General features: G+C 41.4%; 2 protein-coding genes across 2 annotated transcripts in view; both read right to left on the minus strand.

Moving 5' to 3' along the window:
• Positions 1-24,132, minus strand: part of GRM8 (glutamate metabotropic receptor 8) — a 748,335-nt gene that overhangs the window by 523,686 nt on the left and 200,517 nt on the right. The gene's annotated exons all lie outside the window — the stretch shown is intronic.
• Positions 20,377-21,267, minus strand: LOC121475146 (protein FAM204A-like). Its single transcript, XM_041728296.1, has one exon. It carries the CDS (start codon positions 21,223-21,225, stop codon positions 20,524-20,526), a length of 702 nt encoding a protein of 233 aa, XP_041584230.1. The 5' UTR covers positions 21,226-21,267; the 3' UTR covers positions 20,377-20,523.

Genomic DNA, 24,132 nt, shown 5'->3' on the forward strand with positions numbered 1-24,132 from the left:
ATATTGGAGGACTGAGGAATAAACAGGGAAGCAGGACAACGAGGTTTTTTGGAAAAAAAAAAATGTCTCTTCCAGCTCCCTAATTTCTCTGTTCCACCTCCTTTCCTGTCAAAGGTTCTCTTTTCGCTCTACTTCCTCACATTCCTTTTTTTTTTTTCGTCTCTTACTCTTTTGTCCCCTTATTCTATATTTTTTTAAAAGCAATACAAAATCTCCTCCTCTAACTAAATCAAGAAGAAAACGGGCCAATATTTCTTCAATATTTAGTATGTGCCAAGTGCTATACTCAATTACTTCATTCAAAGTTCAGTCACTCAACAAATACATATTGGGCATTATATGTCAGGTACTTATTCTAGGGGCTTAAAATGTAGTAGTGAACCCAACAAAGATTCCTGCTATGAAGCTCATAATTTAATGGAGGGAAACAAACAATAAAAAAGTATATAAGGGCTGAAAGCTATCAACAAAAGGAGGAGAGATGTGGCACAAAAGCAGGGAAGGAATATGTTTTGCTTTGCAGAACCAACAGTTCCAGCCAAAGAGATGCCCAACTGTGTGTTTCACCTGATAACCCCTTACTAGGTGTGCCTTGCTTGATATCCTCTTATGTGAGCCAGTTTGAGCAGGACTAGAGCTAAGGACCTGTACAGAAGCCCAAGTTGTCCTGACGTTACCTTTAGCTCCTTTCAATACTAAAATCTCCTACATCTGGGTGGAGTTTTCCAAACACTTTTTTAAATGCACAGTGTATAGCATGTGCAGGTAGGCATGCACAATTGAACAGAAGTATCTAGGCAGGGCAGCCCCAGTGGGGGGAGCAGTTTAGCATGGCCTGCAGCCCAGGGCGTGATCCTGGAGACCCTGGATCGAGTCCCACTTCAGTCTCTCTGTATGATGCCTGCTTCTCCCTCTGCCTGTGTCTCTGCCTCTGTCTCTGTCTCTATGAATAAATAAATAAAATCTTAAAAAAAATCACTTAAAAAAAAAAGAAGTGTCTAGGCAAGTTCCCTGCCCTGCTCCCTAATACACTGAATAAAAGCTTCCTGTACCATTCCCACAGAAGGCAGTGCTTTGAGAGCTATCTCTCTGTCTCCTTTCTTGTAATAAGTAATAAAATGTCCTTTGCTTTCAACATTTCCTTGAGTTATGTTCAGGGCACCCTAACCCACAATTTCTTCAGTCCAGTCATAAGATCAACATGGATTTCACTATGTGAATGTGCTTCATAAATAATCATTATTTAATGTATGATATAATTCTTTCAAGAGTTTCATGATTTTAAATTAATCATATATGTGGTATCTAAATGTAGTGTCTACCTTGATTGGATGGAGTCCCCAAATGTGGGCAAATGATTGGGGCCCCAGCAGTGGAAGGATTCACCTGAGGCACAACAAAGGAGATAGAAGTTGATTGAGTCCACCCCTCAAGGAGCAGATGAGTGGCTATCTACCTGAGGCAGTTGGTAGGGGCTGTTTTTAAAGGGGGAAGAGGAGCAGGTGTGGTGACATATAGCATTTTCCCTTTATTGGTAAATGTTCCTAGTTGTAAGTAGCCCATTGGTCAGTTAGGCCTGTGGATATTCTGAAGTGGGTCTCCTAATGGATCTGTCTGTATTCAGCCAGGGAGTTGGGGTTACTTTGGGCACTTCTGCATTAATCAAGTTTCCATTGCTCAAACCTGTTGCCTAAAAGTGGCCTCCTACAATATATTTATTATAATTTCATAGATTTCTAGATAAATCATATTTCTTTGTAATAAAAACTACTTGGATGCTATAGAGCTAGACTCTTGGATTTTGTTCTTGAATTACTTATTTAAAAAAAAAATTATACCTAGGGGCACCTGGGTGGCTCAGTTAAGCATCTGACTTTTGATTTTGGCTCAGGTCATGATCTCAGGTATCAAGCCCCACCTTGGGTTCCCTGCTCTGCTGGGAGTCAGCTTCTCCCTCTTCCTTTGCCGCTATGCCCACCACCCCTGCCCCACTCCTGTGCATGTTCTCAATTTCTCTCTAATTAATTAATTAAACCTAGATTTTCAAATATTAGTTTTGCTTCAAATAAATCTAAGGACCTGGAGATTTATTTACTTTACCCCTAGAAATTAGGAGACAATATTATGTTCTCAATCTCCTATAAAGTCTCAGATTGTATTCTTGAAAAGTCACTTCACCACTTGAGTATCTTATTTTTAAAATCTCTTGATTAACAGGTACATTGCCAAGCTCAAATCCCATCTTGCACACTGTAATGCTACCATAATATTACTGGTAAGAAAGGCAGTTATAGAGAAGGATTTTCCAGAAAAAAAATGTTTCTACTTACTCTTTAGTCACAAATTGAGGGGCTCCAGCCACTCAGCATAAAACATGAACAACATAAAAATAGGTCATACAAATTTGATCTCTTATCTATGGACGTTGAGGTTTTAAGGCAGTCACTTTGACCTAGGTTTACAGGTACATGATATTAAGAAATTTAAATCATACGTGTGTTTATTGTTAAAAAGAAAACCATAGGCGCAAGATAAGATCTTAGACCAAGCCATGAAACCTGGGCTTAATACCCAACCTAACTGCAGTTTCAACCCCCCTCAGAAATATATCTTACCCATTGGCCAGTCAGGACTTTTCTGATAGATACCAATGAACTACTCTGTCACAAGGGTCCTCTCCATTGCCCAAAAGAAGATGAACTAATCTGTAAGATAAGACCCACTGCTCTTAAACCACCCTAACCCTAAGGGAAAGTGATCTTGCCTGAAACAATCTTTTCTCTTCTTTTCCTAATAACTTCCTTGCCCTACCCTACTCCCTATAAAACCTTTCATTTTGCACAACTCCTTAGTTGTTGTTCTACACTCTCCTTGCTAGATTAGATGCTGCTCGATTTATGAATCACTTGATAGTCAATTAGATCTTTGAATTTACTCAGTTGAATTTTTGCTCTTTAACAGTGTGTAATCAATATATGAAAATACAGTCAAGAATTTAAATCAATCAGCCACAGACACTGATTGCATTTATTGAGTGGCCCTTAGGCATTATCTTAGGCCCTGGGGATTCAGTGCTGAGAATAAAAAGGTCAAGACCCCTGCCTTCATTATGCTTATAGCCAAGTAGGAAAACCAAATAATAAATACATAATTAGAAGGATTAGGAGAGCCATGAAGAAGGAAGGAAGGTGCAGGATTGCTCTTAATAAGGACTAAACTTAATCCAGTATGGAGGGAGAGGATAGTCAGAGAAGCCTGTCCTGTAGAAGTGGTGTTTCAGCTCCACTTGAAGGACATGTCCAAGTTAGTTAAGCAAAATTGCTCTTTTTAGAGCAAGTAGGAAGAGAAGGAAAGAACATTTGAAGAGAAGAAACTGCAAAGGGCTTGATACAAGAGTGAATACAATGCTTGGGGTTGAAAAAGAAGTCTGGTGTACCTGATGGAAAACAGGACAAAGTGAGTACCGAGTGAGGTGAAGCTGGAGACAGGCAGGGGCTGGGTCAGGTCTGGCTAAAAGTCTGCATTTAACTCTAAGAGCAAAGAGAAACCACTAGGGGGGATTTTTAGTAGTGGAGTGACATCTAGTTTCCATTTTATAAAGCTCAGTAGGGTGCTATGTGAAGCCCGGATCAGAAGGGAACAAGAATGAAGTATACTTAAGAGGCTGTTGTAATCATGCAGAGGACAGGGACAGGGATGTACGCAGAGGTACAGGCTGTGGGTGGGCAAAGGTGAACAGATCCAAATCAATAGGGACAGTGTGGGGGATGAGTGAGAAGAAAAAGCCAACAATGAACCCTCATTTTCTGACTGGCTAGATATAAGGGTCATTCACTAGGATGGAGAACATGGAAAGATGCTACTTCACACCGGGTTAGACTCTATTTCAAATATGTTTTAGGGTTGGAGATAAGGGTGGAGATCCCTTCCAGACCACTTCTGCCAACCAAACTAAATTATTAGTTGCAAAAAAAAAAATTATTTCATTGGTCTCTTTTTTACTGAAGGTATAAGTAGAGTGTCATCCTTAGAAAAAAGAAACAGATGTCTTTTAAGAAAGGCAGGAGTCTGAGAAAACTTAAAGACTGCTTTCCACTGAAGCCTGAGCACTGGGATGGGGTGCAGTGGGGAGAATAGTATGATACTGTCATTTAAAATATATAATATATATTTGGTCTTCATCCCTATTTCTAGCTCAGAGCTCATAAAAACCCTGGAATTACCTAAGCAGTGAGAACTATAAAAGTGTATTTTGTTATGTTAACGAGGTGATTTTTGCAAAGTGCTTACATATGGGGCCTGGTTTGCCAGGATCTTCAACCCTGAGAGTGGAGGGTTGAAACTTCCAGTCCCACTCCCCAACTTCCAAAGGAAGGAAGAGGGCCTGGAGATTCAGTTCAATGATTTATTCAACCTGGCTTATGTAATGAAACCTCCATAAAAACCCAAAAAGAATGGGATTCAGAGAGTTATAAATTGGTGAACATTTGGAGATTTGAAAGAGTGGTGCTCTTGGTAAGGGCATAGAAGTTCCATGCCCTTCCCTCATACCTTGCCCTTTGCATTTCTTCCATCTGGCTCTTCCTGAGTCCTATCATTTTATAAGAAACCAGTGATCTAGTGAGTAAACAAATTTCCTGAGTTCTGGGAGCCACTTTAGCAAATTAATGAAACCTGAGGAGGGGGTCATGCGACCTCTGATATTTAGCCAGTCAGAAGTACAGGTAATATGCTGGGCTTGCCAATGGTGTCTGAAGCAGGACTGGGGAGGCAGTCTTATGGGACTGATCCTTTAACCTGTGGGATATGACGCTATCTCAGGGTAGAGTCTGAATTGAGCTGAACTGTAGGACACCCAGCTGGTGTCCCTAGAATTCACTGATGTTGTGTGGAACCCCTACACACAACACTCATATTGAAATTGCTCAGAACACCAAAAGAGACAGGAATTGGAGTGGAACTCCAGAGAGATACGACTGACTCAAAAGAGGTAACACATCAAAGAACATTCGGATTACTTTACAACTCTGCTGAGGGCTGACAGTGTTCTAATCATTTAAACATTTCCCTTTTTCTTTCCTTCCTTGGTGAATGGTGATATGCCTATTGATTACACCATAAAGATAACAGGGGAAGGAAGAGAGGACTGCTTTTCTCATTCTATCCTCTTTCTAGAGCCCTCTTCCTGGTTCCAAACACTCCAAAGGGTATGCAGAATTTATAGTTATGGGGGAAGTTGTTTCTGAGCATGATTAAATACTTTATTTCACATAAAAGCTTGCAAATACCAAGATATCTGATTACAGAATCATATCATTTCTACTTTTAAGTTATATTCTAGATCACATTATATGCTAATTATGATCAAATATTTTGCAATAATGCAAATGCATTTGAATAATCAATCTGTATTTCCTATTCAACTCTAAATATATACCCTAGTGGCTCTCAAATGTGGTTCCCAGTCTAGGAGCATTAACATCACTTGGGATTTTGTTAGAATACAAATTCATGGGCCTCATTGTAGACAGAGTGAATCAGAATTCAGGAGGTGGAGCCCAGCAATTTTCTTAAAAAGCCTTTCAGGTGATTCTGATGCATGCTAATGTTTGAGAACCACTGTTTTAGAACAGTATTTCCAACTTTTTCACATTTAAAAGTGATGGTATTTGTACAATACCCCATATTAAGAGAAGCTGCTAGAGGCTTGAAGCCACCAGCCCAAAGCCCTGTTCAGTGGTGTTGGCCTGAGCACCCACCACAACCTTTTCACAGCCTACAGGGAAATTGACCTAGAGATACTCACACCAGTGCAAAATGTTCACTGTAGTTTTGTTTCTAATAATAAAAATCTAGGACTCACCTGAAAACCCATCAACAGAGAAGAATGGATAAATTGTAGTATGTTTGCACATTAGAATACCATTCACAGTTAAAATGAATTCATTGAAGCTACCTGTTTCAACACTAAGAAATCTCAAAAACATTATGTTAAGCAAAACAGGTTGTAGAATACATATAGTTTGATGTTTATATAATGTTTACAACATGCTGTACAATATTGGGTATTGTTTGTGGCATGTCTGGTTGCAGTAAAATCATAACATAATAAGACATGATAAGCAGTCTATTTGGGGCTGTAGTTAGCTCTCAAGCAGCATGGCAAGAGGAAAGAGGATCAGGGATGTGTACTAACAGGGCTTCACTAATGTTAATTTTTTTAAAGATTTTATTTATTTATTCATGAGAGAGAGAGAGAGAGGCAGAGACACAGGCAGAGGGAGAATCAGGCTCCATGCAGGGAGCCCAAAGTGGGACTCAATCCCAGGACTCCAGGATCACACCTGGGCCGAAGGCAGGGGCTAAATCGCTGAGCCACCCGGGCTGCCTACCAATGTTATTTCTTACACCATCTAAAGAAAATATAGCAGTAAGTTAAGATTTGACATGAGGGGAGATGAGTGCACGGGCATTTCTTTACTACTTTTTATACTTTTCTGTATATATGAAATATTTCATTAAAAATTTTTATTCAAGGGACACCTGGGTGGCTCAACTGGTTAGGCATCCCATTCTTGACTTCCGCTCAGGTCTTGATCTCAGGGTCGAGAGATTGTGCCCTACTTGGAACTTGCGCTGGGCATAGAGCCTGTTTAAGAGTCTCCCTTCCAATTTCCCTATGCCCCTCCCCCCTGTCATGCACATGCACGCTCTCCAAAATAAATAAAAAGACTTTTTGATTAAAAAAATCAGTTGGAATTTGCTATTAAACTACCTGAGGGACACCTGGGTGGCTCAGCAGTTTAGCACCTGCCTTCAGCCCAGGGCATGATCCTGGAATCCTGGGATCTAGTCCCATGTCGGGCTCCCTGAATGGAGCCTGCTTCTCCCTCTGCCTGTGTCTCTGCCTCTCTTTGTGTCTCTCATTAATAAATAAATAAAATCTTTAAAAAAATAAATAAATAAACTACCTGATTTTTAAGACCAACTATGACAAGAGATCTTTGGTATTAGGGAGATTATTTTCTTTCTCAGACCTTCAGGTTCCTCATTTGCAAAACAGAGGAAGTTCAATTCAGTGACCTCTGAAATCTGTCTGCCTCTTTTACCCTCTCTGACCTATTTTGGTGCTCAAACAGAAAAAGCTCAAACCCCTGGCCTTTTTCCTCCCCACAGACAGGCTGCAGCCTTGCCTCCTCGTCCAGCTGTCCCCACTAATAGCCCCCTCACTTACAATGGCCTCAGCAACTGGGAGGGGGACTAATAACATATCACAAAGCAGAAGTCATAAAACCTGTGTTCTAAGATATATTTTAAGGCAAAAGGAATAAAAATAAAACCAGAAAAGTCTGGCACACAGACAAGCTGTGTGGGATTTAGAAAATGCCCTTGAATTTGTAAGCAACCTTTCCTTGAAGAAGAACCTTCCCTAAGATTCCCTAAGCAGTGGATTTCACCAAGTGGAAGTGAATTTTGAATCAACACCACAGCATTATACACTACTTCATCCCTATTCTTTGGGCATCACCTCCACTTCTTTTCCCCACCTCAATATCAAACACAATACAACACCACTAATTAGCTGATTTTTTCCCATTGTCCACTGATTCTCTAGAGCTTATTTACCTTTTCAAATAGTTTTTTTTCTTGATCCTTTGAATGTGATCAATCATTTCAATAACATGAATATCATAATATTGATGAACTATGCCTACAAAGTGTGGCCAACTTTGACTAAATATTTACTACAAAATACTGTACATTATCTCAAATTATACAATTTTATACCCACCACCAAGATTTGTCATATTTTTTAGTTTTGCTAATTTACATATTCAAATCAGCACGCCAGATAAGGATAGCATTTTCTGCTTTGTGACACCATATCACAAGTGTGGTTCCAGACCTCTTTTGAAGCATTTGATTAGTGCAATGTGGTAGGAAACATATTTCATATTGACTGATAAGTAATATAAGTCAAAAACAAGACAATCTGGTTTCAGCTCTAACATGTACTAAATAATCTAAGGAAATTGTCTCTTAGCCTTGCTTTCCTAATCTATGATAGGTACAAATAGGGCTTTGTTAATAAGGTCCTACCAATCTCTGAAATCCTTTGGTCCCTTGGAATGTCCATATAAACCAACTGTTCTAGCCTTATATATGTAGTCCCAGTCTAAGTTGTCAACTTTTTTGGTTGAAAAATGAAAAATTCGGGCAGCCCAGGTGGCTCAGCCATTTAGCACTGCCTTCAGCCCAGGGTGTGATCCTGGAGACCTGGGATATAGTCCCAGTCGGGTCCCACATCAGGTTTCCAGCATGGAGCCTGCTTCTCCCTCTGCCAATGTCTCTGCCCCTCTCTCTGTGTCTCTCATGAATAAATAAATAAAATCTTTAAAAAAAAAAAAAAGAAAAATGAAAAATTCATTAATGAACATGTAGACTCCAGCTAGATTCAATGTAGTATATGTATACATATTTACTTATTTATATATAATGCATATATTTTAACAGAAAAAAATACACAGAACATTTATCACACACAAAAAATAAATGCTCAGCATTCTATTATTATACACAATAGCATACAGTTCATGCTTGCTAAATTAATTAATTAATTATTAAGTTCATACCATGTTAGAGACTATGCTAGGTACTTATGCAATTTCTTATTTAATTCTTACAGCAACTCTGAGAGGCAGATACTTTCTACCTGGTATGAATGATAGTACTATAAGATTCTAAGTCTGTCTTGGCACATCTCAGGGACAATATTAAACATAATTCAACACCAAAAACAGACATATGCTTTGTAAATGAACTTTTTAAGAATTTCACCCCTGTATATTACTCTAACAATGTCTTGCTTTTGTTTAACATTTATCTTCAGCTTTATACTTCAATATTCCCATGACATTTTCTGTTATTCATTGTTTTTTTGTTTTTTTTTGTTTTTTTTTTCATTGTTTTAATGTGCCTCTCTGGTGATTAAAAACAAAACTAAAATAATGGGGCCTGGAATGACAATTAGTCAGTGGGATATATCCAGACCTTATTCTCACTTAGAGAAACACAGAAGAATTTTAACACCTTGTGGTACCTAGAATTACCCGTGGTACCTATTTTATCTTCACCAAACTACTTAATATTGAAGAAACCTCCCCCCTTATAAGTAGGGCCAGCCCTAATCCAGAGGCAGCCCATCCAGGCGTCTTCCTGAAATTTTAGCAACTAAAAGCATTCTGTTTACAATAAGAAAACCATTTCCCCCCACACCCTGATTGGAATGTCCCTGAATAGGTTCATGGTGACCCTCTGTGAAATCAATAACCTGAATGCTATGCAACTCCCGAGGTTCTTTTGTCTTTAAGCGGTTTTTTTCCCTTTTGCCTTTAAAAGATACCTGTAATTACTAATCAGGGCTCTCTTCCTCTTCGGAGGCGGAGAGCCCGTTTGCGCAAACGTCCAATAAACCCTCTTGCTAATTGCATCTGCCTGTCTGGGGTCTGAGTCTCTGGGGCGTCCGCCGGGACACGTTGGCACCCCTGAGCCAGGGTCCAACATTTGGGGGCTCGTCCGGGATCCGAGACGCCCCAGGCTCAATCCTAAGACCGGTAGGAGGTAAGACCGAGCTCGCTAAATGTCATATCTGTCTCGTCCGTTTGTCTGACTGGCCGGGTCTGTGCCGGGTCTGTATTGTGCCTGCAGGACGCTGTACTCTGTATTCTGTATTTGGACCAGCGGGGGAGGCAGACGTGCCCTGAGACCCCTGGTCCCCCTCCGGAGTCGGACTCCGGAGTGGTCTGGAAGAGGAACGGAGCCCCGGCACTCCCTCCTCTTCAGGGACGGTGGTTGTTGGCGACCGCTCCCATCTGAATCCGCCGCGCCAGTCCTGTCATTCGTGTGCGTCTGTTCCTTCTGTGTCTTTCTGGTCCCGCTCCGGAGTTGGACTCCGGAGTGGTCTGGAAGAGGGAGGGAGCCCGGGACTCCCTCCTCTTCGGGGAGGGTCGTTGTTGGCGACCGCTCCCGTCTGAATCCGCCGAGCCGGTCCTGTCATCTGTGTGCATCTGTCTGTTCTGTGTCTTTCTTCCTGTCCTCTTCCTCCCCACTCACCTCTTTTCTACACCCGCGGGGCAAACTGTAACCACCCCTTTAAGCCTCGCTCTAGATCACTGGAAAGAAGTCGCCGGCCGAGCACACAACCTTTCGGTCGAAGTCAGAAGACGAAGATGGGTCACCTTCTGCTCCTCAGAGTGGCCGACTCTCAACGTCGGGTGGCCCACGAATGGAACTTTTAATATTGATATTATCTTGCAGGTGAAGGCCCCGGTCTTTCAGCCAGGACCCCATGGGCACCCTGATCAGCTCCTGCAGACTCTCCTCACCACGGAGGAGAGACCGCGCCTCTACAGAAAAACGTCCCCGGGGCGGATGGGAGGCCGACCCAGCTGCCTAATGAAATTGAGGACGTTTCCCCCTTGGTTCGCCCGACCTGGGACTACGACACTGCTGCTGGGAGGGAGCAGCTCCGTCTCTATCGCCAGGTACTCCTAGCGGGTCTCAAAGGGGCAGGGCGATGCCCCACCAATTTGGCAAAGGTACGTGCTATAGTGCAGGGAAAAGATGAGACGCCGGCAGGTTTTCTGGAAAGATTAATGGAGGGCTACCGTATGTATACTTAGAGAGAGAGAGAGAGGAAACGCAATAAAGAACTGACTGGGATACTGGCCACCGTAGTACAGAGCTCAGGGCAGAGTAAGTCAGGACAGAGTAAGGACCTGGGAGACAAAAGAAGACCACGGGTTGAACGAGACCAGTGTGCCTACTGCAAGGAAAAAGGACATTGGGTTAAAGATTGTCCAAAGAAGGGCCAAACGCAGGGACCTAAGAAGCCCATTCCCGTACTGTCCCTAGAGGATAAAGATTGGGGGTGTCAGGGCCAGGAGCCCCCCCCCCCCCGAGCCTCAGATAACCCTTAAAGTGGGGGGGTCAACCAGTGACCTTCCTGGTTGCTACGGGACCTCAACATTCAGTTTTAACTGAGGCAGAAGGACCCTTGAGCTCTATCTAGAAGATGCATTCTTTTGCCTAAAGTTAAGCTCTCAAAGCCAGCCTATTTTTGCCTTTAAATGGAAAGATCCTGAGACGGGATTCTCAGGACAACTCACTTGGACAAAGCTACCACAGGGATTCAAAAACTCCCCCACCTTGTTCAACGAAGCCTTGCATCAGGACTTGGCAGACTTCCGAGTTGGCCATCCGGACCTCATTCTCCTGCAGTACGTGTTTGATCTGCTCATAGCGGCTAAGACAGAACAGGATTGTGTAAAAGGTACGGGGGCCCTGCTCGAGAGACTGGGAGGACTGGGGTATAGGGCCTCCGCCAAAAAGGCCCAAATAGGCCAGAGACGAGTGACCTATCTGGGATATCTCCTGGAAGGAGGCCAGAGGTGGCTGACAGAGAGCCGCAAAAAGGCTGTAGCCCTGATCCCAGCACCCACTAGTGCCAGAGGGCTACGAGAGTTCCTCGGCAGTGCTGGGTTCTGCCACCTCTGGGTACCCGGGTTTGCAGAGCTGGCGGCTCCCCTATATCCTCTCACGAAATCCAACACCCCCTACCACTGGGGAAAGGAGCAACAATTGGCTTTTGACAAAATAAAAAGGGCCTTATTGACCGCCCCTGCCCTGAGCCTCCCAGATGTAACCAAGCCATTTGCGCTATATGCTGATGAACACCAAGGAATACCCAAAGGGGTCCTAACTCAGAAACTGGGACCCTGGAAAAGGCCCGTGGCATACTTTTCAAAAGAAAATTAGACAGCGTGGCGTCAGGATGGCCCCCATGTCTCCGAATAATAGTGGCTGTGGCAGTCCTGGTAAAAGACTCAGATAAGTTGGCCTTCAGCCAACCCCTCACTGTGGTGGCCCCCCCCATGCCATAGAGACAGTCATCCGCCAGCCACCTGATCGATGGCTCTCAAACGCCAGGTCACCCATTATCAGGCCATGTTACTGAATTCTGAGCGGATACGGTTCGGAACGGCTACATCCCTAAACCCGGCCACCTTGCTTCCAGAAGCCGAGTCCCCCTCCCTGGTAATGCATGATTGCCACCAGATCCTAGCCGAGGTCCATGGCACCAGAGGGGACTTGACAGACCAGCCTTTGCCAGGTGCTGAAGCAACCTGGTACACCGAGGGGAGTAGCTTTCTACGAAATGGTGAACTTAAAGCCGGGGCGGCCGTGGTAGATAATAAACTGTCCGGGGCATCAGCGAGGCAACGACCCAGTAGCAGAGGGGAACAGGATGGCCGATGAAACGGCACGGGCCGCTGCACTAGGCCCACAGGAGGATGGACAGAAGCCTTCCCCACCAAACGAGAAACTGCCCAGGTGGTTGTCAAGAAAATCCTAGAAGAAATTTTCCCCTGGTTTGGACTGCCCAAGGTAATAGGGTCGGACAACGGCCCCGCCTTCGTCTCCCAGGTAAGTCAGTTGGTGGCCAGATTACTGGGGATAAATTAAAAATTACATTGTGCATACAGACCCCAGAGCTCAGGGCAGGTAGAAAGAATGAATAGAACAATTAAAGAGACCCTAACCAAATTGACATTGGAGACTGGCACTAGAGACTGGGTCCAACTCCTCCCTATGGTTCTGTTCCGAGTCCGGAACACTCCCGCGCGCCATGGGCTAACTCCTTACGAGATTGTCTATGGAGGTCCCCCACCAGTGACAGACTTACTAGATTCTGCTATTGACCCTCTTGCTAACACTCCCGGTTTACAGGACAGGCTAAAGGCGCTCCAGATTATCCAGCGCCAGATCTGGAAACCCCTTGCGGGGCTGTCTACCGCCCCGGAGACACAACCTGTTCCAGATCGGTGACTCCGTCTGTCAGGAGACATCAGTCCAGGATGCTTGAGCCCCGCTGGAAGGGCCCATACACTGTACTACTGACCACCCCAACCGCCTTAAAGGTAGACGGCATTGCTGCTTGGGTCCACGCCTCACACGTCAAGCGCGCCCCATCAACGAGCACCGCTGACGCCAGCCAGGACGGACCGGGCGAGCCACTCCAATGGAAGCTCCACTGCACCCAAAACCCGCTCAAGATAAGACTTTCAAAAAATTGTTCAATGACAGTTGTTATATTCCTACCTCTCCTAGCGCTCTTTACCTCCGCCAAAGGTGACCCTCATGCCCTCAAAAGGTTAACCTGGCAGGTACTAACGTCTGGGGGTGACGAGGTCTGGTCTATAACTAAGACCGCCCCTGTGGGAACCTGGTGGCTTAACCTATATCCTGACCTATGCAAGCTAACCATAGGGGCCCCTAACCCATGGGACCTAGAGGGATACTTCGACACCTCTAGAGCCTCTAACCGAGAAAGCCCTCCAAGGCGACTGGGATTAGACCCATGGGGAGGATGTGGCACGCCTGACAGAAGGGCCATGCTCAGCACTCTTCCCTTTTATGTCTGTCCCGGGTACCACAGAGATCGCAGGCTAAATCCCACCTGTGGAGGGGAATACTTCTATTGTAAAAATTGGGGGTGCAAGACTAGGGAGACACAGGATGAGAGGCCCTCCTCCTCCTGGGATTACATCACTGTCAAAGCTAACTATACTCACCCGGGGTTACCAGGAACTCTGCAATACTACCGCCCCGATTTTAGGGACTGACTCTTACCTGGAGCCCCAGCCGGGAACTTGGTGGGCATGCAACAAAGTCCTCACCCCCTGTGTGTCAGCTAAGGTTCTAAATAGCTCAAACGACTTCTGTGTCATGGTGCAGATCATACCCAGGGTGTTCTATCACCCTGGTGAAACTCTAGAAAATCAGTATGATGAACACCCCACCCGTTTTGGGTGCGAACCTGTCTCCCTAACCCTAGCCGTTATGTTGGGACTAGGGGTCGCTACTGGGGTGGGTACTGGCGCAGCTGCTCTGATCCAGGGCTCACGACGTTATTTAGAACTCCAGGCAGCTGTAGATGAGGATCTACGGGCACTAGAGCAGTCCGTTTCTAAGTTAGAACAGTCCCTCACCTCACTTTCAGAAGTAGGACTTCAAAACAGGAGAGGCTTGGATTTACTACTCCTGAAAGAGGGAGGACTGTGTGCAGCCCTAGGAGAAAAATGCTGTTTCTATGCAGGCCATTCTGGAGTCATCAGAGACTCCATGGCCAAACTCAGGGAAAGGTTACATAAAAGACAAAGGGACCAGGAGGCCCAGCAGGGCTGGTTTGAAAGCTGGTTTAATCAGTCTCCCTGGTTAACCACCCTAATCTCTACCATTATGGGCCCTCTAGTTATCCTGCTCCTGCTGCTAACTTTTGGCCCCTGAGTCCTCAACTGGCCGCTCCAGTTCATCCGAGAAAGATTGTTTATTACCCAAGCTCTGGTATTAACTCAGCAATGTCGGACCCTCCAGACTGAAGAAATAAATGTTCCCTAAGATTTTAAGGTTAAAATCAGCCCAAACAAGAGGAGGGAATGAAGAAACCTCCCCCCTTGTAAGTAGGGCCAGCCCTAATCCAGAGGCAGCCCATCCAGGCGTCTTCCTGAAGTTTTAGCAACAAAAAGCATTCTGTTTACAATAAGAAAACCATTTCCCCCCACACCCTGATTGGAATGTCCCTGAATTGGTTCATGGTGACCCTCTGTGAAATCAATAACCTGAATGCTATGCAACTCCCGAGGTTCTTTTGTCTTTAAGCGGTTTTTTTTTCCCTTTTGCCTTTAAAAGATACCTGTAATTACTAATCAGGGCTCTCTTCCTCTTCGGAGGCGGAGAGCCCGTTTGCGCAAACGTCCAATAAACCCTCTTGCTAATTGCATCTGCCTGTCTGGGGTCTGAGTCTCTGGGGCGTCCGCCGGGACACGTTGGCACCCCTGAGCCAGGGTCCAACAATATATTATGTACATCAAGTTTATAACTTCCCTTGAGGGTCTATTAATCTGCTTAGAAAAATGCAGTCAATAATGTGCATTGGGTTATAGCAAAACATCTGAAAGGGCCCTTCATACTCAAATGGAAAAGATGGAGAAATGTAGAGGGAATGCTAGGTCAATTAGTAACGAGTGGAACAACTGTCCTCAAAAGACTAGTGATTAAGAAAAGATTCTCAACCTGGAGAAAGACTTGTGCCTCAGGGTTCTCCCCTTGATCTTCTTCTGTTCCCAAATATTACCAATGACTTCAATGGACAGAAAGGTTCTAAAATGTGAAGATGACAAAAAGTTGAGTGGGGTAATAAATGGATTATATAAATCAAAATAAACTTGACAGGGTAAAGATATGAGTCAAGCCAAACAAATTAAAAGTTAACAGAGATAAGTTTGAGATTCAAAAAGAAATTTCCTAAGTACAGACTGTTTTGAGAAAACTGGCCTGGCAACTACCTTAAAAGATATATAGGAACTTGAGCTGACAGTAAATTCAATATGAATCAACAATACAGTATGACTACCTGAAAGCTGGTGCCACTTTTAGCGATATTAGAAATAAGAAATTTCTGCAATAACAAAAATAAAGGATTTAAAAGAAGTGAGGCCATAGGCCTGCTCTTCTTGATGCTGCTAATTTATTTCCATATTATATATAGTTTTTGGTGTTGAACCTTAAAGATATAGAGAAAGTGGCATTGAACCTTAAAGATGTAGAAAATGACATTTGGTTTCCTACACCTCAAGGGTACCATGTCAGATGAAGAGACATTTTAAAATATAATTCTTTTTTGAAAAAGGTATTAATCTGGAGGAAAGAAGACTAAAGAAGGATATGGTATCTATTTTTAAAATATTTTTAAAGTTGTATATAGAATGAAAATAGCCCTATTCTGAAGGACTCCAAGAGGTCAAATGAGAATCAATAGGTTCAAAGAAAGCAGACAATAACTTGGCATAACAAGGACATTTATGGGATAGGATTATGAGATTGGGGAGTTTCCCCCATGTTAGATAAAGGGATAATAGACTGAATCATCTATTGGTAGGATATTGCATAGGGAATTAACACACCAGTGGAAGTTTTGTCTCAGTGAATTTTGAGGCCCCTTGTAAAACTTAAGGAAAATAAATTCACGATCTACAAGTTGCCTAAAAAGAAGGTGACTGTTAAAGATTTACTCTTGTTGCTAATAGTCTCAGCAAGATATGGTTTGAAGGGCAGCCCAGGTGGCTCAGCAGTTTAGCGCCGCCTTCAGCCCAGGGCATGATCCTGGAGACCCGGGATTGGGATCAAGTCCCACGTCGGGCTCCCTGCATGAAGCCTGCTTCTCTCTCTGCCTGTGACTCTGCCTCTCTCTCTACCTCTCTCTCTGTGTCTCTCTTGAATAAATAAAACCTTTAAAAAAAAAAAAAAAGAAGGAAGAAAACAGAGGATAGAATGTTTCATTAAAAAAAAAAAAGATATGGTTTGAAGTTAAATCTACTTTCCACCCCCTCCCCAAATATGTATACACACATACAAAAAACAAGCATGATTCCTTTCAAAGAGGAATAAACACAAGCCTCATTAGTTCAGGTTTTACTCTTTGAAATTTGTAGTAATTCAGAGGGGAATAGGATTAGTTTGCCATCTGAAAGGAAAAAAAAAACATGTTTGTGAAGTAAATTAAAATTCTGGGAGGTAAGCTTGTCCTTATATCTAAAGTCAAAACTATTAAAAATGAGCTTGGAATTTCTGTACAAAAAAATCTTTCTAATTTCTAAATGATCCCTTCTTTACCTCAAGTCAGGTAGGATTAAGCAGCTATAAGTATTTGTGAGCAGCTGTTGGACCCTGGCTCACGGGTGCCAATGTGTCCCCGTGGACGCCCCAGAGACTCAGATCCCAGACAGGCAGATGCAATTAGCAAGAGGGTTTATTGGACGTTTGCGCAAACGGGCTCTCCACCTCCGAGGAGGAAGAGAGCCCCGATTAGCAATTACAGGTATCTTTTAAAGGCAAAAGAAAAAAACCTGCTTAAAGACAAAAGAACCGCGGGAGTCGCATAGCATTCAGGTTATCGATTTCTCAGGTCAACATGAGCCTATTCAGGGACATTCCAATCAGGGAGTGGGGGGAAATGGTTTTCTTATCACAAACAGAATGCTTTTTGTTGCTAAAACTTCAGGAAGGCACCTGGATGGGCTGCCTCTGGATTAGGGCTGATCCTACTTGGGGGGGGGGGGGGTTTCTTCACAGCATTTATTCTGACACAGTTGATCCTTTAACAACATGGATTTGAACTGCGCAGGTCCACAGATTTTTTTTTTTTAAATAAATACAGTTCAATAATGTAAATTTTCTTTTCCTTATGATTTTCTTAACATTTTCTTTTCTCTATCTTACTCTATTATAAGAATACAGAATACAATATACATAACATATAAAATATGTGTTAATTGATTATGCTCTTGGTAAGGCTTCCAATCAACAGTCTATTAGTAATTAAGTTTTGGGGGAGTCAAAAGTTATACCCAGATTTTTGATTGTGCAGGGCATCAGCACCCCTAACCTCTGCCTTGTTCGAGGCTTATCTATATTATACAAACTACTGAAAATAAGTTATTTTTTTAATGTTAAGAAATCCAGCTTTCATGTGACCTGGGCATTTCCCAAGTTTAAATTAGGCCCCACTAATTCAAGTTATTAAGGAACTTCTTTGGTGATATGTTGCTTTGAATTCTTGATTACAGTTAAGCAAGAAATTATAATAGAGATTTACTAACCAAAGCAATTACAAACTAGAGAGAGATAAATGTATAATGAATAGTCTAAAACTTAACTTAAAAAAAATCCAACCAAAGCCAGAGAATCACACAAACTGGCCACAAATTATAGACACTGAATCAGCCCATTGAACCTAATGCTGACAAATGCATAATGGGCAGGGCCCCATGGGCATGTGACCTATGCAGTTCGCTCAGGGCCCTGCACCCAGACTGGTTGCACACTTGGCTTAATGTTCTACTGTCAATGTCTTGAAAGTCAATAATTTTTTAACTTGAGGCCCTATAGATTAAGTAGGTAGTCCTGGAGCTTGGTACAGAATCATGACCGAGATACAAAAGGCAAGCAAATGAAACGCGAATATACTGACAAAATCTAAATATTCCATTTATTAATGAGTAATGATATCCTGTAATCAAGGCACAGCCTGTTGGTTAAAGTTAGAAAGAATTACTTTGCTTGTTTAATGTGTAAACTAAGGCTAATTCACGAATTTGCTAATTGTTTTCCTCTGCTGCAGATGCGAGCTGCCAACCAGTGGAACTTGAGTATTCAAAAGTAATCAGCCACCATTTCAAACTCCATCAAAAAGTCATGTATCATTTTCAGAAGGCATGAAATTTTGGTACATTTTTACTGGAGTTACAGAAGGAGTGATGAAGCTAGTGTGAATTTTAAGACAAAAACAATCTCTTCAATTTACCATGTAACATGAGAAGGGGCAAACAACCACTGTAGTACCTTCAGCTTTTTCAGTATTCTCTGGATTGTGAACTACACGTGAATGAGGGAATTGTGAACCTTTGCTCAAATTAATTCTCCCTCATGTGGGATGTAAAGTTCCTTCACCAGTCATAGACAGATATCTTTATACTCATATTTACATGACAGAAGGAGTTGCCCAAAACCTTAAATATCACAAAAAAATTGTATATGTCACTATTGTCTCTACCTCATTCATTTCTAAAATTTTTTTTAAGATTTTATTTATTTATTCATGAGAGACAGAGAGATTGAGGCAAGAGACACAGGCAGAGGGAGAAGCAGGTTCCAAGCAGGGAGCTTGATGTGGAACCCAATCCCGGGTATCCAAGATCACACCCTGGGCTGAAGGCAGCGCTAAACTGCTGAGCCACCCAGGCTGCCCCATTCATTTCTAAATTTAATTCATTTCTAAACACGTAAGTCTAGAAATGAAACAATCAGGTAAAAAAAAAATCAAGATGAAGTACATATATAAAATCCATTTTAGTTTTAACTTAACAAATGTTTCCCCACTTAATTTCAAATTCATAAGTAGAGTATATGTAGATCTAGAGAAGGTATTTAAGGGATCCCTGGGTGGCGCAGCGGTTTAGCGCCTGCCTTTGGCTCAGGGCGCGATCCTGGAGATCTGGGATCGAATCCCACGTCGGGCTCCCAGTGCATGGAGCCTGCTTCTCCCTCTGCCTGTGTCTCTGCCTCTCTCTCTCTCTCTGTGACTATCATAAAAAAAAAAAAAGATTTAGAGAAGGTATTTAATAGCACCCTAGATTTATATAACATTTGTTCCAAAGAGCACAAAGAACATTCACATACAGCATATGATTTGTCTATACAATAACCCTATAAAAATCAGGGAAAAAATGCATTATCCTCATTTTAAAAATGGTAGAACTGTGCCACAACTGTGGCAAGATAAAAGTTTGCCCAAAATGTCACACACATACACACACACACACACACACCAGAAAGTAAACCATGTTTTGCAAATTATTTCTCCTTTTTAACATTTTCATATGATTAGAATCTCAGTGAAAGATTATTATGAAATGTATGCCAACAAAAGATATTAGTTACAATATAATTTCAATTATAAATCATTTTACCTGGAGCTCCATGAGGTACTAAAATTTTTTTTAAATATACAAATTAAGAGATTTTATTTTTTAATCTAATTCTGATATTATATTTAAATTTCACACCAGCTCATATTCTACTGACAAAAGAAAACTAATATGAGACAACCTATGATAGGAGCAGTCTATTAAACAAAATTATATTTTGATTTCTAAAACTGCCTTGAGAGAACTAAGGTTACAATTTCTGGAAGGGGCCATATACAAATAAGAAAAAGAGCCACAGTTCATACAAAGAAACATTTTGTAGTCTGTAATTACAGCTCAGTTTCCTGACTCCCTAAGACAACCTCAAATCCTTAGTCAAATAGTTGTAGATTTTTGCTCAATTTAAAAACCCTCCGGGAGTCACGTCTTTAATTGGCGTTGTGATGTCTTACGTCATGATGTTGCGTCACCACGTGATGACGCTGTGCCATCACACACATCATCGCATATTGACACAATGTCATGGCATAATATCATCAAATTAAATTCGACAGCCCTCCCTCAGCCTAGCCCCAGGAAGGGCAAGAGAAATTAAAAGACTTTCTTTGCTCTTGTCAATACTCCTGGCCTGTAGGAGAGAACGGCCGACTTCACAAATCATTTCCTGGCCTCCTAAAACTTACTGGATCCCACAGTAGAAGTATTTGAAAGTTATAAGGGGAGTTCATGGGGATAGTTTTCATGGGTTGTTACTTGTTTTGCCCCATAACTAGTAATACTTGAATCCCATTTTATTTTTTTTATTTATTTTTTTAAAAGACTGAAAAGATTTAATAACCAACTCCCAAATTTTATGCTTATTTTTCCAACTTCTATTAGTTTCCTGATATAGTTAACATTATCAGCAAATTGAGCAGTTGAAGACTCAGGTAAAAACCCAAGTCAAGACTCAAATGTCTTGAGGAATTCTGGCAAGTTACATATATCCCATGTTGCTCTTGGTTTCCCATCTCTTCTTTGCTTCAAACCCCCATGCAAGTTTTTTCTTTTTTCGAGCAACCTGCGAATTTTCAGCATCCTTTTTGGCTTTTACAAAGTTGTGGCAGGCAACTGCTTTGGCAATTTTAACCCCAAGCTCTCGAGTAGCTAGCTGGTTGCTGAGTTCCTCAGCCTTCTCGATGTTCCATTCTTCCACAGCCTGGTCTATGCTCTTTTCAAGGCCCGACTTATTGATTTTTTTCTTCTTAACAGGGAGGTCAAACCTATCATTGATTCCAAAATACTGAGTAAGCTCCTTCCACTGGGTTTCACTTGGGGTCTGCTCACTATGAGACTCTTCCTCATTCTTCAATTTACCTTTCCTGGAGCGTTTTCTTTTTTTCCTTCTGAATCCTGAAGTTGAGGTTTTCTGTTCAGAATGTTTTTTATGCAATTCTTGAAATTTATGCCACATATTTAAGGGAATTCCAGAAGGGCACTCTTCATATGCATTGACATTAGCCTCTGCTCCAGGTTTTGGTCCATCTGTTGGGAAATCTGAGACCTCTGTTTTTGTAATGGCCCCATCTTCTTTATCTTCCTGTAGGTTAAGTCCAGAGTTCTCTAATGGGGTTTCATCTTCAGAATTCAATTCAATATCACTTTCATTTAGGCCAGGAGGTAGCAGCCCACTCCACATCCTTTCTTCCGTCGGGAGCCGGCCGCCCGGCAGCCATCTTAAGACCCCTTGAATCCCATTTTAGAGATAAATATTTGCATATGTTAGTCTTTTTTTTTTTTTTCAGGTCATAAGATAGGATAATATATGGGCTGATGAAAAAAGAAAACTAATTCTTTGGCTCCTCCTCATTTCTTGCCTTCCTCATTCACCTTCCAATTCTCTTTCCTCCTTCCCCATATTCTTCTCTAACATTCTGAAATACCAAATAATGGAGGGTTGGAGACAGATGCAGCCAGTAGCTTTGACTAGGAACATTTATGTAAGATTGGAAGGAGTACTGAAAGCTGTGATAGGGGACCTTTTGCCCACACAGCCTGATGACAACAAGCAGAGTCTCCATGTTAGCATCCATTATAAACATGGGGTAGTTGAATGAAACATATCCAAACCGTATCCAAACTATATCTGGACATTACCTGAATTTACTTATAAACTCTCCCAAAAATATGTAATTACCAATTCATTAAACATTAACATGCAGGTTGTGTGCACACATGACCTCTCTTTCATTAAATCAGTCCTTATGTGCCAGATACTAGGTACAAGAGCTCAGGTCAAGCAGAATAAACAGTGTTCCCTTGAAGAGTCCACAGAGCAGTAAGGGAGACAGGTAAGCAACAGATTTCAAGACAATCTGCTAAGGGCTCTAATAATGATAGGACAAGAGTATTTTGGAGACTCAGAAAGGGAAAGCAATATCTGGAGTTGCCAAAACGATCCTACAAGGGAGGTAACATTTTCGAATCTTGAAAAATGAGTAGGCAGAGGAGAAAAAAATTTCCAGATTAAAATGCAAAACAAAAACAAAACAAAAACAAAAACCTGGGCATATGAGAGACCCTAAAGTATTAGGCTGATTCATCCTTTAGTAGATATTTTCTCAAAATGATCCATTCATATAAATGATATTTTGAGGGATACTGACTCATACACTAACATTACCATAATCCTTCATCATAATTACAAACAGCTTTTAGATGGCGTTAAACACACTACATCAATGCAGTAGAGTTATCTTTCAGGAGTTTTCTATCCATGAGACTAAATATGTTATTCTCTTTTCATAACCAAATAAAAATTAGAAATCAAAGTCACTTGTGTTTTCTTGAAAGCATTTGACTTGCCACAAAGATCCTGGTAACTTCTTTTCTGGGATGTACATAAAGATAGATTGGAAAGATCCCTGCTGATGATTCACCGTCTTAAAATAAGCATTGAATGGTCAGCCCCAGTGGCGCAGTGGTTTGGCCCCGCCTACAGCCTGGGGTGTGATCCTGGAGACCAGGGATGGAGTCCCACATCACGTTCCCTGCATGGAGCCTGCTTCTCCCTCTGCCTGTGTCTCTGCCTCTCTCTCTCTGTGTCTGTGAATAAATAAATAAAATCTTAAAAAAAAAAACTGTTGTATTAAAAATAAATAAATAATAAAATAAAATAAGCATTGAAGAATATTTGTTTTTTGATACACTATGTAAGAAGCACCTTAGCCCAGTCAATGGTAAGTGGTTATATATTCTGACATTTGGTCCCCTTTGAAAGCCACTGGTAGGTATTTTCTGCTACCATAATCCTCAAAAGGTTTTTAAAAACTAGACATGACAAGAGAATAAAAACTCTAGGAGATTTTAGCACCCAAAGACTTGCCTTTATCTTTCTGAAAATCACATGATGTTGAGAGGCAACAAGTTTCTAAACAAGTTTAGAAGTGAACAAGTTTCTAAAATGTCGTTTCTCAGCTAGATATACACATATCTTCTTGGAAATTAGCAATTACCTAATTAAAACTGCATAAAAGCTTTAACATACAGTTTTTAAACCATGTCAAATACACATATATTACATTCATTAGTATATCTATTTTATAAAATGATAAAAAGCAGAGAATTAGCACCTAGACTTCCAAAGACATGCAATAAGGAATAAGTAATGAGAAAGAAGAAAATTTCCCAATACCAATTCCTTCTCGTGAGAACATACAAAATTTTATCATAATAGGGTAGTAAAGAACAAGATGTAATAAGTAATTTACATAGATAAATTATACAGTTTAGAAAATAAAATACAGAGAATATGGGGGACAAGATCTTCCCACTTCTGATGGAAATCCAATGGTATACAATGGTAGTTTATGGAATTAATCAAATTCCCAAGACTTGTTTCTTTAGGAATATTAAGTATATCTTTTTTAAAAATTCTAAATCTAGAAGAAAAACAAAGGCAATGTCAGAAATTCCTTGGTTTTGCAGATTTATTCAGATGGATATTAATGTACTTTTCATCAAGATAGAACTCATTTTATGTAACAAAATACATGTGGCAAAAACCTTACACTCAGTTTATATCTTTCAGAGCAAAGAATCTTTTATGATAGTGTAGTCATCCATAACTTGTCTGTTTTACAAGTTCAGAGTTCCACATACCACTTTTCTTAAACTGGGGCACATTTATGCAAATATGTCTCATTCATATAGCAATGTTGTGAGCCTGGAAGTGTTCACATGGAATCTGTCTACCACCATATTTTATACCTACATTGAGATATATATTCTGCAATTATATCTGAAATAGGTATAACAAACACCTGTACTCATTCATCCTATGCCTATATCTTTTCTATACTCCTAAATCTTCCTACCTCTATCTTTTCTTCTACTTTTTGATGACTTTTCAGATTACCATGAATTGAAACAAAACAGTCCACAGGGAGTTTTTTTTTAATCTTAATTACCTAGGTGAATAATGTTCTTTAAATTATTTAATTCAAAAAATAATAATAATAAATAAATTGTTTAATTCAGAGAGAGGGAAGAGTAAGAGCATTTTCATTTCTTATGGACCTGCTAGCTACTAGCAAAGCTAGGTGCT

Source organism: Vulpes lagopus, chromosome 13 (genome assembly GCF_018345385.1).
Source record: "Vulpes lagopus strain Blue_001 chromosome 13, ASM1834538v1, whole genome shotgun sequence".
Lineage (NCBI taxonomy): Eukaryota > Metazoa > Chordata > Mammalia > Carnivora > Canidae > Vulpes > Vulpes lagopus.

What these genes read in the sequence shown, in the direction of transcription:
- LOC121475146 (XM_041728296.1), bottom strand. Translation starts at nt 21,225, where the DNA reads ATGTGGAGTGGGCTGCTACCTCCTGGCCTAAATGAAAGTGATATTGAA.